The sequence below is a fragment of the Lygodium microphyllum genome, chromosome 11, assembly GCF_053477565.2.
Source record: "Lygodium microphyllum isolate KBCC chromosome 11, Lygodium_microphyllum_v1.1.10, whole genome shotgun sequence".
NCBI classification, from domain to species: Eukaryota; Viridiplantae; Streptophyta; class Polypodiopsida; order Schizaeales; family Lygodiaceae; genus Lygodium; species Lygodium microphyllum.
In genome coordinates, this window is record NC_141145.1 from 100,838,630 (window position 1) to 100,854,898 (window position 16,269).

Below are 16,269 nucleotides of genomic sequence, written 5' to 3' on the forward strand. Positions count from 1 at the left end.
AATTCCGCAAATGCAGGCCCAAACTGTCACACAAGTGACCAAGGTACAAACAAGTACCAACCAGCAATAAATAACCACGTAGACGCAAAAATTTCAGACCTGCAAATAAATTTTCAGAAGCACTAAACCTTGTGCCACAGCAGTCCACAATTGATTACAGCTGTTCCAAGGACAAATACATCACATTACATAAGAAGTCCCAAATTTTAGCTGCAATTTCTGTTGTACATGCATCCACGGACACAAAATTTGACACGCACGGTCAAAAGCCCCAAAATTTTTGTGCTCAAAGCATCAACCATACATCTGCACTGTCTCTGACATGCATAGAATAGACCAATTTTGCCAAAATAGAGCAATTTCAGCAAAACCCCCAAAATTTTGCAAGTGCTAGATGTCCAAATTGCATGGAATTAAACCCACATGTATATAAAATGACCAAATGGCGCACAAATTTCGCCCAAACAGCAAAATTTCAGCCCAATGCTTGCATGTCCATGAAAAGCCCCAAATGTTGGAGGAAAAATGTCTCAAATTCCTGCAATTTATAAGACAAATATCACTATTATGTCTTGCTCGCATCAAATCTAGACAAATCCCTAAAATTTTGGCAAAAATCTGCCCAAAATTTTGAGCTGTGCTTACACTCATGAACACTCGTCAGTCCAAGAAAAAAGTTCAAGAAGAATTTTGAAGAGAAAAAAAAAAAACGAATTTATGGTCCTTTGAAAAGTGACTTGACGAGGTTTGTTGACTTGTCATTATGACCTGTCGCACGCTCATTAACGGACCCGTCACGCAGGTCACCACGCACCCGTCAAGTCGCCTGTCGATTGTCGCTTGTTGGCCGTCTAGTTGCATGTTGAAGGACCCGTCACGCAGGTTGCCAGCTCTCCAGCAGCAACTGTCGACTGTTGCCTAGCCATCACGACTGTTGCCCCGCTATGTACAATTGTTGCTATTGCTTGCTCGTGACCTGGAAAGACAACATTTTGATCTGCGTTCAACGTGACTTGGCCTATTGGCCTATGACTGACTGTGTGTGACTACACGAGTTGTCGCTTGTTTGTCCAGTGAAAGAACAATGACGAGCTGGCTTGCACAGACTCCGAGAAGTGCGAACACCTTAACCGCAGCTCTGATACCAGTTTGTTGTGACCAAGAGCGTGAGAATCGAGACAGTAACGCTTTCTCACAGCAGAGAGAGAGAGAGTTCAAAGTAGAGAGGAGAGTGTGCAGGACAACTTTCTTGTTTGGTGCAAAGACTAGTGTACCTCATTGGGTTTAGATAGATATATATAAAAGTACAAATGTGGGGCGTGTTCACACCCGTGCACATATAAAAGGCACGATGGCCCTTTATTCCCAATAGCATATACTCCGGGGGGGGTGGGGGAGCAAAGGTCGAAGTTGGCAAGCATTGGTGGTGTGTCTAGTGATGCTACAATAGGAGCACTCAATAGCCTGGTCATTTGTTGGTAAAGAAGCTATGGGTACCAGTGTGCCTTGCTGAAGAAGAAAGAGGTCAGCCACGAGCCATGAACCGCAATGTTCGTCTCAAGGACTAGGAGGGGAGTGAAAGGGATGGAAGTGAGCTGCCACCTATAGGAGGGTGTTGTCAGCCGCAAATATAGCTTGCAGCAGACCAAGAGGAGCTGCCAACAGACAAGGAGGAGTGTAGCAGATAGGGATGAGCCGCCAGCAGTCAAGGAGGAGCTGCCAGCTATAAACGCAGCTTGCAGTAGACTAGGAGCCGCTGCCAGAAAATAGGGAGGAGCTTTGAGTAGTCTGGCTGAGCTGTCGAGCTGCAGAGAACGGCCGCTAGCAGTCTGGCTGAGCTGCCAGGTTGCAGAGAACATCTGCCAATAGCAGAGAGGAGCCGCATAGCTTCCATCATTGAAGCTTGTTCTCTTCACCTCTTGCCTGGACTTGTCCTAGGCTTGTGTAGGCCTATTGTAAAAGAGAACAACCACAAGCAGTAGGGAGGTGGAGGCGACAGTAGCAACCCTGAACGCAAGTTGGAAAACATCAAACGCACGAGGGAGCAACCACGAGTTAGCATGTTGATGCTGCGGAAAAAGAAGAGAAGTGGATGCAGAAACTGCTACTGGTCTTTGCCTTCATTGGAGTGGAGGGTCTTTGTCATTGTTTGAGCAGATCCAACTCTGATACCATGTTAAAAGACGATGTACTAGTGAGACAGTAGGATTTGCAGGGAGGAACACAGAGTGATCTCGGTAAACACTGAGAAGAGAAGAGAAGATAGAAGAAAGTGTGATGAATGGAAAGATGAAGATCTGAATCATGGAGTGAATGTGATACAAGGAAACAAGGGTGCCGTAGCACGAGGAAGATAATGAAGACATCCATGAACCACAAACTGCAATGTCCTCCTGAAGGGGTGTGAGGGCAATGGAGAGTCTGGAAAGAAGAGGTGACGGATTGAATGAATCAGCTGTGAAGAATGAGTGATAGAGTCAGCCTATAAATAGGCAAGAGACTGTCTAGGGTGGTGCGTGGATGGAGGGCGCTATCTGTCTAGGGTGGTGTCCCACTGTGGGCGCCCAACCCCTTTTTGGGGTTGTTCACTGTCGAACCCTAAACATAAAACACAAAATGCAAAAATATAGGTGAAGGGTTTCTCAACACGTGTTTGCTTTGCATAATGTGAGGCATGTACCTCAACTCAAGAAGAGCTTGATAAGCACAAGGAGCTAGATAACAAAGGCTATCATACCACCTTTGGGGATAGCAAATGGAAAATTTGTAAGGGCTCTTGCATTGTTGCCAAGGGCTCTAAAAGTGATACTTTGTATCCTTTGTATGTATCTAGTGTACGTGACCATGTAGTTGTTATAACCGAGTAGCCAAGTGTTTCTTTATGGCATAGCCGGTTGGGACACATGAGTCAAATTGGAATGGAAGTGCTTTCTCGTTTGGGTTATTTGTCACATTTGAGGTATGCTGATTTTGAACAATGTGATCATTGTATTTATGGTAAACATGCTTAAATGTCACATAAAAAATCTTTCTCTAAAGTCTTCACCCTTAGAGTTGGTACATTCGGATGTATGTTAGATGCTAGGGTTATCTCTAGGGGGAAAGAAGTATTTCATTACTTTGTTGATGATGCCACACACAAAGTATGGGTTTATCCAATTTGTCGTGAAGACGAGGCCTTGGATAACTTTAAAAAATTCTTGGCACTTGCTGAAAATCAGACTGGCAAGACATTAAAGTGTCTCTGCTCTGACAATGGTGAAGAATATGTGTCCAAAGCCTTTCAGGACTTTTGTGACAGCAAAGGGATTAAAAGGGAGCTCACCACCCCTCACAATCCACCCCAAAATGGTGTTGCAAAGCGTATGAACAAGACCATTCAAGACAGGGTTCGTACAATGCTGTCACATGCTTTACCTCATGGATTTTGGGAAGAAGCTGTTATGACAGCCATACACTTGATTAATTGGTCACTAAATAGGTATTTTGGGGGGGGGGGGGAGGGAGGGATAGCAAAGAATGCTCGTTGGATAGCAAAGAATGCTCGTTGGACAGCAGCAAATACCTATTGTAAGTGGCCTTGAAAATATAGGGAATGATGCTGAAATGATCAGCAAGATATTTCCCATCATGTACCACAATTCAGTAAGAACAAATGCCTTTGGAACAACCTGAACTGACTGTACAACATGCAAATCTTGATCATTGGGTCCATAGGTCGATTAGAATGCAAAGACAGCCAGATAGGTTTGTTCCTGGTGTCAATTATGTGGCTGATTATGTCATGTCGACAGATTGTGGTGAGCCGTTGTGCTTGAAGGAAGCAATGGATAGAAAAGGCAGCAAGAAATAGCATAAGGCTATCTTTTCAGATATGGAATCTCTCTTGAAAAATGACACTTGGGATTTGGTGCATTTGCATAAAGGGCAAAAATTGCTACCATGCAAATGGATTTACAAATAAAAGTCACTTTTAGTTCTTTGCCAAGGTACAAAGCACGACTGGTTGAAGGGTACAAGCAGGAACATGGAATTGATTTTGATGAAAATTTTTCTCCTATAGTCAAAATGACTACTTTGCCAACTATTTTGGGCTTGGTTGCATTTGAAGATATGGAACTTACCATTTTGGGCCTGGTTGCATTTGAAGATATAGAATTCATACAGGTGGATGTAAACACAGTTTTCTTAAATAGGGATTTGCATGAGGAGATCTATATGCAGCAGCTTGAGGGTATTGTTGCAAAGGGGAAAGAGCACACAATATGTAAACTCAACAAGAGTTTCTATGGGCTGAAACAGGCACCACAAGAATGGTATCATAAGTTTGATACATTTATGCAATCTCAGGGTTTCCATAGATCTCAAGTTGATCACTGCTAATACACCAAGAAAGCAGTAGAGATGGCAGCCTTATTCTCTTGGTTTTGTATGTGGATGACATGTTGATTACAGGCATGGATGTTCATGCTTTGGACTTCTTGAAACAAACCCTACACAATAGCTTTGATATGAAGGATCTTGGTGAGGCTAATCATATTTTTGGCATGCATATACTTAGGGACAGATCATAGGGTCTTCTCTATCCATCACAGCAAGAGTATGTCACTAAGGTTTTGTAGTGTTTCAATATGGAGGGCGGGAAGCCATTGGTCTACTGTTGCCTTCATATGTGAAACTTAGTGTAGATGACAGCCCTGATTTGATGATGGAAAGGCTGAGATGGCCAAGATTCCTTATGCTTCAGCTATTGCTATGGTTGCTACAGGTCCTGACATTGCATTTGCGGTGGGAGTGGTTAGCAGGTACATGGTATATCCTAGTAAAAAGCATTGGAAAGCAGTGAAGGGTATCATGAGATACCCTAAGGGCACATAGGATTCGTGCATCTGCTTTGGGAAGTAGAAGTGTCATCTGTTGTTGGCTTCACGGATGCAGACTATGTTGGTCATCTTGATTGCAGGAAGACTACTTCAAGATATGTGTTCACATTCACAGGGGGAGCAATCTCTTGGATATCCAGGCTGCAAAAGTATGTTGCATTGTCTACCATAGAGGCAGAGTATGTGGCTACCATTGAGGCGTGGAAAGAGGCTTTATGGCTTTCACGTTTGGTGAGAGAGCTTGGTATTACAGAGGTTCCTATCCTCACTGTGATAGTCAGAGTGCTATCATGCTAGCATGAAATCTTGTCTTTCATGCAAAGACAAAGCACATACAGGTGAAGTATCATTTTATCAGGGATATACTTCACAGTAAGAACATTGAACTTGTCAAGGTACATACAAATGATAACCCTGCAGACCTTCTCACGAAGGTTTTTCTAGTAGAGCGGTTTGCTCATTGCCGCCAGATGATGGGGGTTGGATAGTATATGTGTATTTTAGCTTGGTACACACATAGACTTAGCTAATTCTTTCCTCTACCTTTAGGCATGTTGCCTTTAGGTAGGAGGTTGTTGGGAATAAAGGCTCACCGTGCCTTTTATAGTGTTCGGGTGTGCACGCACCCTTACATATGTACTTTATATATATTATCAAAATCCTAAAGTGGTACACTTCATCATTGTACCCACACAATGAGTGTCATGCTTTCACTCTCTTTCTCACTCTATACTCTGCACTCACTCCGTCTCTCTCACTATGCATATCTCAGTTGTACTCTGTCTCGATCCTCATGCACTTGTCTTAAGTTTATGGCCATTGTAGCCATAATTTCCAAGACACAATTGAGGTTGATAGTTCTTATAGCTCTTCGTATTGAGTCTGTTTCATTTTCTAGAAGTAGAGATGTATTCTTCCTTTCAAAGACAAAAGACTGTGCAAAATGCGCATTGCGGCAAATTGACATGTTTGTGTATTCCTTTTTTTTTTGGTTGAGACTCAGTATTTGAGTCCATTCTTTTTTCTAGTAGAGCGGTTTGCTCATTGCCGCCAGATGATGGGGGTTGGATAGTATATGTGTATTTTAGCTTGGTACACACATAGACTTAGCTGATTCTTTCCTCTACCTTTAGGCATGTTGCCTTTAGGTAGGAGGTTGTTGGGAATAAAGGTTCACCGTGCCTTTTATAGTGTTCGGGTGTGCACGCACCCTTACATATGTACTTTATATATATTATCAAAATCCTAAAGTGGTACACTTCATCATTGTACCCACACAATGAGTGTCATGCTTTCACTCTCTTTCTCACTCTATACTCTGCACTCACTCCGTCTCTCTCACTATGCATATCTCAGTTGTACTCTGTCTCGATCCTCATGCACTTGTCTTAAGTTTATGGCCATTGTAGCCATAATTTCCAAGACACAATTGAGGTTGATAGTTCTTATAGCTCTTCGTATTGAGTCTGTTTCATTTTCTAGAAGTAGAGATGTATTCTTCCTTTCAAAGACAAAAGACTGTGCAAAATGCGCATTGCGGCAAATTGACATGTTTGTGTATTCCTTTTTTTTTTGGGTTGAGACTCAGTATTTGAGTCCATTCTTTTGGGACTCCTTCATCACCTACTTGATGGTGATTTTATTTCTTTGGGGGCGTCATCTTTGCTAGTGCACATGCTGTTGACATTATGAATCCTACCATGGATTCCTTTTTAGATATTTGAATGTCTATGGTCACTCATCATCTTGAGGTGGATTTTGTTTTTGGTCACTTTTCTACAACTAGCAAGACCATCCCGTCGTATGAATAGATTCTCAGTGATTCAGCCCATGATGCACTTCTCTTTAAGGCTGATGATGTCAAGCTTTCTTCATTCTCTATTGATCATGTGGATTTATCATCTATTGAAGGATCATTCTATGATCGAGATGGACATGATCGAGGATTCCAGTTCCCATTCAAGGTTTTGCTAGCTCCAGAGTTTGAGGAGCGAGTTCACAAGTTTAACACTGAATTTCTTTACTATTGAGTTGGGATTTGGGACACTCTTTTGCAATGCCATCCATGTAGACCGAAAGTTTTGGACGATCAAATTTTGATGTACAAATGGTTATGACTCCAGTGAAACTTAGTAGTAGATTGAATAAGAGTTTGGATAATGAGACTTTTAAGATATGCATATTGCCTTTCCCGAAGGCAAATAGTGAAAGTGATTCTTCTTTCTGCAATATCAAAGAATTTTTTACTTTCCAGGTGTTGTTGGCAACTGCAGTTCCTTGAGCCTCTACCAATTTCAGAATTGACAGAATTTGGAAGCAAAATTTTTAACTTTTTATCTTTGATTTTCTTAGAAATATTTGATGGGTTTGCAAAAGATCAAACGTTTCCTGTGGCTGGATGATTGTCTAGAAGAAGTAGCATGTATAAGTAGGTTTTACTTTGGTATTGCCAACGGTCGTTGATTCTCAGATCTTAGAATAAGAAACTATCCAACTATTGAAGATCAGGGGAGTTGGATTCTTGGAGGGACAATATATCGGAGAGAAATGGAGCTTGTCTTGGGAATATATTCCCTGGTTTTTTACCATCACTTGGTGGAGATACTTTTATGATTGGAGTCAAGAGACATATCCAGACGCGAGACACTTACCGAGACCATATGTGCATACAATTTGTATGGCATTACCGCTGCTATGGGTCCTTCCACATCCCAACTGGTGGGCAGGTCAATAAACATATAGCACTGCCTCATGCTTAGCACCCAAGATTTGTATGGCTCTAGACTATGCCTTCAGCCAATCAATTTGAGATGATTTGGGTAATCAAAGCATGGCATTCTGTCTGGCGAGTTTCAGAAGAAGTGTGTGCTTGCATATATTTGTGTGTGTCCCTCGTGCTAGGACAGTGCTTGTATGTGTGTGGTGATAAAATCAATCATTTTCCAAGAAATTTCATTTCTGCAAAATTTGATATTTTAGCGTCATGAAATTTGTGGAGTGAGAATTGGATGCACTCAATTCCTCCTTCTGGGAAGATTATTTAAAAATGCATAGAAATTCTACCCTAGAGAAAGGAGACGCTTGCAACAAGCTAGAGCAGTCAACTCTTGATTCTCCTACATGCACTCCCTATTCTCCTCCAAAATAGTCAGGAACTTGTTCATTGTACATGAACCAACAATTTTTTGCTGGACTAAATCATCTTCTTTTCCAAATGTTTTTTGGCTTCAAATGTTTGTGTTCATATCAGCGGTGGTTCTCTGCACTGAGGCCAATCTTCTCTGAGAATGATGGTCTGATTTGCTGAATGTGCATTACAGGCCGTGCTTAATGAATTGTGTGCATTGCTGGATCCTGGAAAGCCAGCTTATACTCCTAAAAAAGGAAAGCAGTGTGTTGTCATGTTCGTAGGGTTGCAAGGTTGGTATAATTGTCAACATTGATCTCTGCATCAGATTTGGTGCAATTCTGCAGTTTGTCTTTGCTTCTATGTTCTAAGGAAATTGTCAATTGCATCAGGTTCTGGTAAGACTACAACTTGCACAAAGTATGCTCATTATTATCACAAAAAGGGATGGAAACCGAGTCTTGTCTGTGCTGATACTTTCAGAGCTGGTGCCTTTGATCAGCTCAAACAAAATGCAACGAAAGCAAATATTCCATTCTTTGGAAGGTTGGTGCTGATTTTCGCCATTTTGAGCTGTTAGTCATTTTCTCCCTAAACTTGTATGTATGATTTGAGTCTTCTGAAAAGTCAAGTTTCCTGGAACAGTATTTTCATTTGGAGCTTTTGTTGGCAGTTATACGGAGACTGATCCTGTCACCATAGCTCAACAGGGTGTAGAAAAGTTCAAGAAGGAAAATTCAGACTTGATAATTGTAGATACAAGTGGGCGGCACAAACAGGAGGCTTCCTTATTTGAAGAGATGCGTCAAGTTTCGGAAGTGACGGTCAGTTTTGCTTTTGTGTCAGTTTTAATTCAGAAAAAAACCATCTCTGCTATTATAATTCATCAAATAATGGCTTGTTTCTTGTGGTTCAGAAACCAGATTTAATAGTATTCGTGATGGACAGCAGTATTGGTCAGGCAGCGTTTGATCAAGCCCAAGCTTTCAAACAGAGTGTCCCTGTGGGTGCTGTTATAATTACAAAAATGGATGGACATGCGAAAGGTGGTGGAGCACTGAGCGCGTAAGTTACTGTTGTATTTGATGGGAATTTTTGTCCGTAATATTGTTTCTGGAGTCCATTTCTGGTTCATCTGAAGTGTTGTTTAATCGTTGCAGTGTTGCAGCAACGAAGAGTCCTGTGATCTTTCTTGGAACCGGGGAGCATATGGATGAGTTTGAGCCTTTTGAAGTCAAGCCTTTTGTGAGCCGTTTACTTGGTAAGCAATTTGCATGCCAGTTTTGTTGTTTTATGTAAGTGGGGAAGACCGATGGTTTAGGTGTAATTTTTGGCATGTTTCTAAGCATGAACCATGTCCCTTAATTTGGATTCAAGGTTTGAGAAGCCTTGTCCTGACCTAGCTGATGTCTTTTTGTTTGCCAGGTATGGGTGATTGGTCAGGATTTATGGACAAAATACATGATGTTGTTCCGATGGATCAGCAGCCAGAACTGTTGCAGAAGCTTTCAGAAGGAAGTTTCACCTTAAGGATAATGTATGAGCAGTTTCAAAACATACTGAAAATGGGTCCTTTGAATCAGGTATGCATTTTGGCTATTGAAGATGGATCTATGCTTTTTAGAGGTAGTCTGTTTACTTAAATCTTACTCTCCCCATGACTTATGCTTTTTCAGAGGCAGTCCATTTACATAAATCTTACTCTTCCCAGGTTTTCTCCATGATACCTGGCTTTAGTGCAGAACTCATGCCTAAAGGTCGTGAAAAAGAAAGTCAGGCCCGCATAAAGAAGTTCATGACAATGATGGACTCAATGACAAATGCTGGTACTTTGTTACAACAATTAGTTCTGTGGGTTCTCTAAGGGATATGTTTATACGTCTTCTGATCTCTTAAATTAGCTGACTCTATTGTTTCTTTTGTTCTTGCGGGCAGAGCTGGACAGCACAAACCCTAAAATATTTTCTGAGCCTTCCAGAATAAACAGGATTGCAAGGGGATCTGGACGAACAGTAAAAGATGTTAATGAGTTGCTAGAGGAGTATAAACGACTGGCAAAGGTTTGGAGCAAAATGAAGGGGTTGAAGATCCCTAAGAAGGGTGACATGAGTGCTATGGCTAGAAACATGAATGCTCAACACATGAGTAAAGTCCTTCCACCTCAAATGCTTAAGCAGATAGGTGGCCTTGGGGGTTTGCAAAGTTTGATGAAACAAATGGGCTCAAAAGATTTTGGGGCAGCTTTTGGGGATAAGTAGACTCTTTTTGAGCCGGTTCTTCAAATATGACTTTGTTACTTGTTGCAGAGGGGCCATGCTTGCACTTTTTCATATGAGCAGGGTCTGTCCTTTCTGCTGAATATGGCCTTTGGAATTCTCAATCACATTAGATTGTGATACTTTTGACATGATCATATGAGTTGAAGTGACCTTGCTACATGTCAAAATAGAGAGGCTTTTTTGTATATGTGGGAGGCTGAAATTAGTCTACTACAAGTTCAGACATGCAGGCAGTCGTTCTTTTGTAGAACCTGTACTTTTTTGTATGTGTGGGAGGCTGAAATTAGTCTACTACAAGTTCAGACATGCAGGCAGTCTTTCTTGTATAGAAGCTGCACTCAAATCGAGGAGCTTCTTGTTGACCAGTCACAACATTTTCTGTGAGTGGTAAATGATTGTAATGAGACTTACAGAATTTGTATTTTACCTGATACAACATGTAATAAAGTTCTCTGTCTTGTATGAAATTGGAAATTGGATGTGCACGGTTTATTTATGGTGCCTCTTGGCCCTAGGGTTTGTATGCATGTGCCAAGACGATCTATGAGGTGATGCCTGAGAACTTTACCCTCGTATATTGACAATAAGTCAACACAATTGAAGGCTTTGTGGTAATAGGACATCAGATATATCTCGATAGTTCTTCATAATGTAATTGGATACTGTGCAATTATTAAGGGGTTGACAATGTGAGAACAAATCATGGTAAAGAAACATAGACCAATTGAGTAGTAATCTTCATAGATGGTGCAATGGACATAGATATAAATAACATAAAATGCTAGACAAGTCAGGAGACTGACTCCTTGCTTTATCAACTAACGAGCAGTTGTAATGGTAGTGGTTGTTTATTAATGTCACTTTGTAAGGTGTCCCTATGAAAGGAGGAATAAGAATGATCAGAAGGTTCAAGTAGTATTGCAAAAGTGCAACATGCGATATATGCTTTGTGTTGTAACTTTTTGGGTACCATGTAATATGCAGCAGTAACAATTGTCTTCAAATGTTATAAACATAGTGGTTGTGCCCTTCCCCCTTGGTCCTTGTAGATGTTTGTCATAATATATAGATCTAAAGGTGCACAAACTTGAAGTATTGCATATACATACATTTTAAAGATACATGGATGCTTTTGAGAATGCCCATGTTGTTTTCAACTGTTTGTTACAATTTTTGAGATAACATTCAAACATTACTGATAATAAAGCAATTGATGCTTCTAGATCCTTTTGATTATAAGTAGCACTTAGGACGTCATGTCAAGAAGTTGAGGATCAAAAGGTCATCTCATACGAAGGGGAATTGAAGAATGGTAGTGTTAATCAAATATTTAATATATGAACACTTGCTATGCTCATCTTGTTTTGGGTCCACTAGCCCATATGTTTAGTAAATGACATGCATCGCTTATCCTCATAATGTTCCACCATTGGCCCTTCACAGTTGGTCTACATCGATTCCCAATTGCCATGCTATCAATAATGTAGCTAACATGCCAAGGTCTTTTATGTTAAGGTGTCAATTTGGTGCCAAATTGGCTTTTTGAGTTGACTAGTGATGGCAACATCTTGTGTCCTTGTCAGGCAACAAGGAAATTATAGCAAGTAGAATTAAGGGATAAAAAAAAAGATGAGAGAGGTGCAACTCATTTGCCAATGTCTTTTCCTTTGAATTGCATGAACATTTTCTATGCTATTTGTAAGATGCAGTTGAATCAAGGACTTTGTACGTAGGAAGCCTTGGCCTTTATGTAATTGAAGATGGAGAGTAGGACTAGTGTAGTTGATGCACCATGGGAGGGGAGCTATAGAGCTTGCTCCATGTCTTGTTGTTTTAGCTTTTTGGAATGTAGGATTTGCTACCCTTTGTTGCTAGATGGGCCATGATACAATATCCAAATTCTTGTTCATTTTGAGGGAGGCATTTCCTTGACTCTTAATTCTCATCGATCCCCTTAGTGAATAGGCAATTGTCTTGAGACTTGGTTCCAATTGTGGTAAGCAAGAAGAATATATCCATTTTTGGAACATGTAAACTAAGTAATTTGAATGAAAGTGTTAATGGAGTGGTGTAGGTGTAGGTTGGGATTTTTTTTTTTTTTTTTGGGTAAGAAGCTAGATTGCAAATAAAAGGTAAAGTGTTTGCTTCTTTAAGCTCCTCTAGATCATTTATGCTCCATCTAGTCATCAATCATTATTTGTCTTTTTTTGAGCAGCCTCCAATTCTTCTTAGATAGGTTGGAACTACATAGAGTTGTTGAGCAACTTTGCCCTCTCTTCATTATATGGGACTTGAGAATAGTTGCACATACTCATTGATGGGGGCACTTTGATATTTTCTTTGCAGAGCTTGGACTCTTGAGTCAATGGGAAACTCTTACTTGTTTTTGTATATGGTTATTGTCTACATTGTTCATGTAGACAATCACGATTGTGGGTAGATTTAGCTTTGGTTTGTATTCATTCTACTTCCTCCTGTCAAATGGGTTTGTAAGCTTGGATGCATTCTTGGTTATGCGAATCTCTGTTGCTTTTGGGAGATCTCGTATAGACAGTTGGATTACATACATGCTACTCCTTTATTTGGGATTACATCTACGTATTTGACATTTTTCTCTGACAGTGTTTGGTACCTTGGTGGTTTATCCTCTATCTTGCATTGCTAATTACATTGTATATCTCGATTGCTACTTGGATATTCTTGGCAATGGAAGCTTTGTTTTTTGCTTATTTATGTATAGTTCTACATTCGTTTTCTGTAGTTTTGTGACCACCCATGCTAAAATTTTAGTTTTGAGCAGTTCTTTGAGAGTAAACATTTATTACAAGCACTCTACAACATCTATTTTGTGGACAACTATATCTTGCATTATACCCCATCTCTTGTAGTTGGTTTTGGGACTATTTTATTGCTATTACCATAGCCCATTTACTATTTGCCTTGCATCTATCATGGCATTTGCTATTGGGCATAGTGCCATCTTTAACATAGACAAGTTGGATGGTACCAACTCCAATTCCTCGCAAAACCAGATTTGACAAGTATTGGTGCAAAACAAGTAAATCTGATAGTTGAAATGCAAAGACATAAAGCCCATTGAGTTTGATGTAGAGGCATGAGTTGATTTGGATGAGCTATGCAAGTCCGCTATTATCTTGTTGTTGTCTAAGCATGTTTATTTTAAGGTTATTGAGATAGAAGGTGACTCCTATGATTTATGGCGAAATATATGTGATCTTTATGACAAACAAAGTCCTACATCTTAGTTGTATTGGTTGAAGAAGCTTGTGGACCTTCACATGAAGGAGGCTCCTCCTATATCCACTCATTTGAATGAGCTCCACTCCATTATTTGTCAACTTATTTCAAAGAGAATCAAGTTTGGACAACATAAAGTCTTTATTCTTGCTTGTTACACTTGAGTCTTGGGATACATACCATATTGCTAGGAGTGCCTATCCCCTTGAAGATGGGTTTAAATGCTTCGATGTAGAGGAAGCTTTGCTTACAAAAGAAGTGAATAGGAAGAACATTGATGCCATCCCACACTTCTCATGCACTTATATTTAGAGACATATATGATGATAAAGTAATAATAACTTTGGTAGAGGCTCACAGCCTAACCGGCACAAGTCTAAGTCTCGTGGGCAATTACACAGTAAATCCTGAGTCTTAAGTTCTCTCTCACTTGTCATTGTTGCAGGAAATAGGGTCAGATAAGGCCACAATGCCATATGATGTGCAATGATAGGTGCAAAAAGGCAAAGGAAAGTGCAATATAATGCCAAGTCTTCTGATGATCACATCATTGTTCCTAAATCTTGTGTTAAGATATAAGAGATAAATGCATTGAAGTATGCTCAAATGATTATATATTTGTTGTCCCCTCACGTAATGCTACTCAATTGCTTGACATTTAATCTTCTTAATCTTAGTATTGGCTTCTTAATCTAGGGCTTTCTTCCACGTTACCTTGCATCGTCATTGGTTTTATACCTACTACACTCTTATAGGTTTAGTCAGATTGGATGATGATCATGTATGTGATATTGTTGGCATAGGTGATGTGAGATTGTAGTTTGGTATTGGTGCTCCAATTGTGTATACGTCATGTCCTGGCTTTGACTAAAAGCCTTATCTTAGTTGGACAATTTGATGATGACATGTATCATGTATCTTGTGGTGATTCTACATGGAATATTACACATGGAAAACCAATTTTTACTCTAGATGCAAAGGTTGGCAACATGAATCCCTTGTATTTGAGTGTGTTGATCATATTTTATTTGTGACCAATCTTCCACATGTAACTTTGGCATCACGGTGTCAAGAATATGTTCCTTAAAGGAATGGAAGTCCTTACCCATTTGTAGTACTTATTGCCTCTTGATTACTCATGTTTTGATTCATGTGATCATTGTTTATATGGTAGGCAGACTTGCAACTTACACAAAAAGTCTGGTTCTATGCATGTGGGTGAGCCATCGGCTCTTGTGCATTCAAATGTTTGTGGTCCCATGCATGTTAGTCATTAGGTGGTGCTAAGTATTTTTTCACATTCATTGATGAATATTTGTATAAGGTTTGAACATATCCCATCAAATAGAATTTAGAAGTGTTACCCACCTTTCAACGCTTTCTTGCTATGGTTGAAAACTAGTCTTGGCATAGGAATACCTACGATCTGACAATGGGGATGAATATGTCTCTAAGGTATTTGAGTAGTTTTGTGATTAGAGGTTAAATATTGCTATATTTCTATATCTATTTCATTATTTTGTTAAAGGTAAATAATTCTCTATTTTGTATTTATCAACTAACAACCCTTACAACCCACCCTAGAATGGTGTTGCAAAGTGTATGAATAGGACTGTTTAGGAAAGAGTCCGCAATATGCTTAGTCAGACATTCTTATCACTAATAATTTGAGCTGAGGTAGTTACTAATGCAGTTCATCTAATTAATAGATCCACATGTCCTGCTCTTGGTGATAGAAATATAGAGAATGTATGGTTTGGTAAACCTCCCTCGTATACACACTTGCAAGCCTTTGGATGTGAGGATTTTTTCCATATTCCCAAAGATAAAAACAATAAGATAGATTCAAAGTTTTTCAAATGCATATTTCTTAAATATGGTGATGCAAGTGAGATGGGCTATCACCTTTGGGATTTACAGGCTCAGAAGATTATTCATAGCCATGATATTGTTTTCCATGAGGAAAAGATGGATATGAGTCTAGAGCATGTAGTTGAGCTATGTAGGGTTATCTTTCAAGAGTATCCTCCTATTATAGTATAGCCAATTCCAATTAGATAGCTTGCACTAGCGATGATGTAGTGGTCAAGGGTCTGCCTGTTATGTAGGATCATGATGCTAGATAGAGAGGATAGGTAGTATCGGCCCCATAGATGGCTTTGAGATGCTCTGCTAATAAAGCCTCATGTACTCTTGATCATTTTGAGCTCTCTATACATGATCTCATGGTGATTGATTCTAATGAGCCCCTCCCTTATGAGGAGACTATGTGCAGAGGTGGTAGCCACTCTTGGGAGAGAGCCATGCAATCTAAGTTTGACTTATTGCAGAAAAATCATACATGGGATTTGGTTTCCTTGCTAGATGGTAAACATACATTGCCATGCAAGTGGGTGTATAAGTGAAGAGCACCCTTGGTCACCCTAAGCCAAGATACAAGGCATGTTTGATTGCTAAGGGTTTTAAACAAAAAAAGGGAATTGAATTTGATGAGATATTCTTCCCTGTGGTCAAGATGACAACCCTTTGCTTGGTATTGGCTTTGAATTTGTATATGGATATGGACTTGTACTAGACAGATGCTAAGATGACTTTCTTACATGGGGACTTGCATGAAGATATCTATATTTAGTAGCCCAAGGCCTTTGAGAGAAAGGAAAAATAACACCTAATGTGCAAGTTGAGGAAGAGTCTTTATGGACTTACACAGGCACATAGGGAA

The 16,269-nt window shown here is 39.9% G+C and overlaps 1 protein-coding gene across 1 annotated transcript in view; it reads left to right on the plus strand.

Annotated features, from left to right (window-relative positions):
- Positions 1–10,763, plus strand: part of LOC148029158 (signal recognition particle subunit SRP54 2-like) — a 32,338-nt gene extending 21,575 nt beyond the window's left edge. Inside the window, exons 2-9 of the mRNA XM_087687917.1 lie at positions 8,204–8,303; positions 8,403–8,556; positions 8,684–8,834; positions 8,927–9,075; positions 9,171–9,271; positions 9,436–9,593; positions 9,722–9,836; positions 9,946–10,763. Of these exons, the coding sequence (XP_087544043.1) occupies positions 8,204–8,303; positions 8,403–8,556; positions 8,684–8,834; positions 8,927–9,075; positions 9,171–9,271; positions 9,436–9,593; positions 9,722–9,836; positions 9,946–10,268 (1,251 nt within the window). The 3' untranslated portion in view covers positions 10,269–10,763. The remainder of the gene's footprint in view (positions 1–8,203; positions 8,304–8,402; positions 8,557–8,683; positions 8,835–8,926; positions 9,076–9,170; positions 9,272–9,435; positions 9,594–9,721; positions 9,837–9,945) is intronic.
- Positions 10,764–16,269: the final 5,506 nt, after the last annotated feature.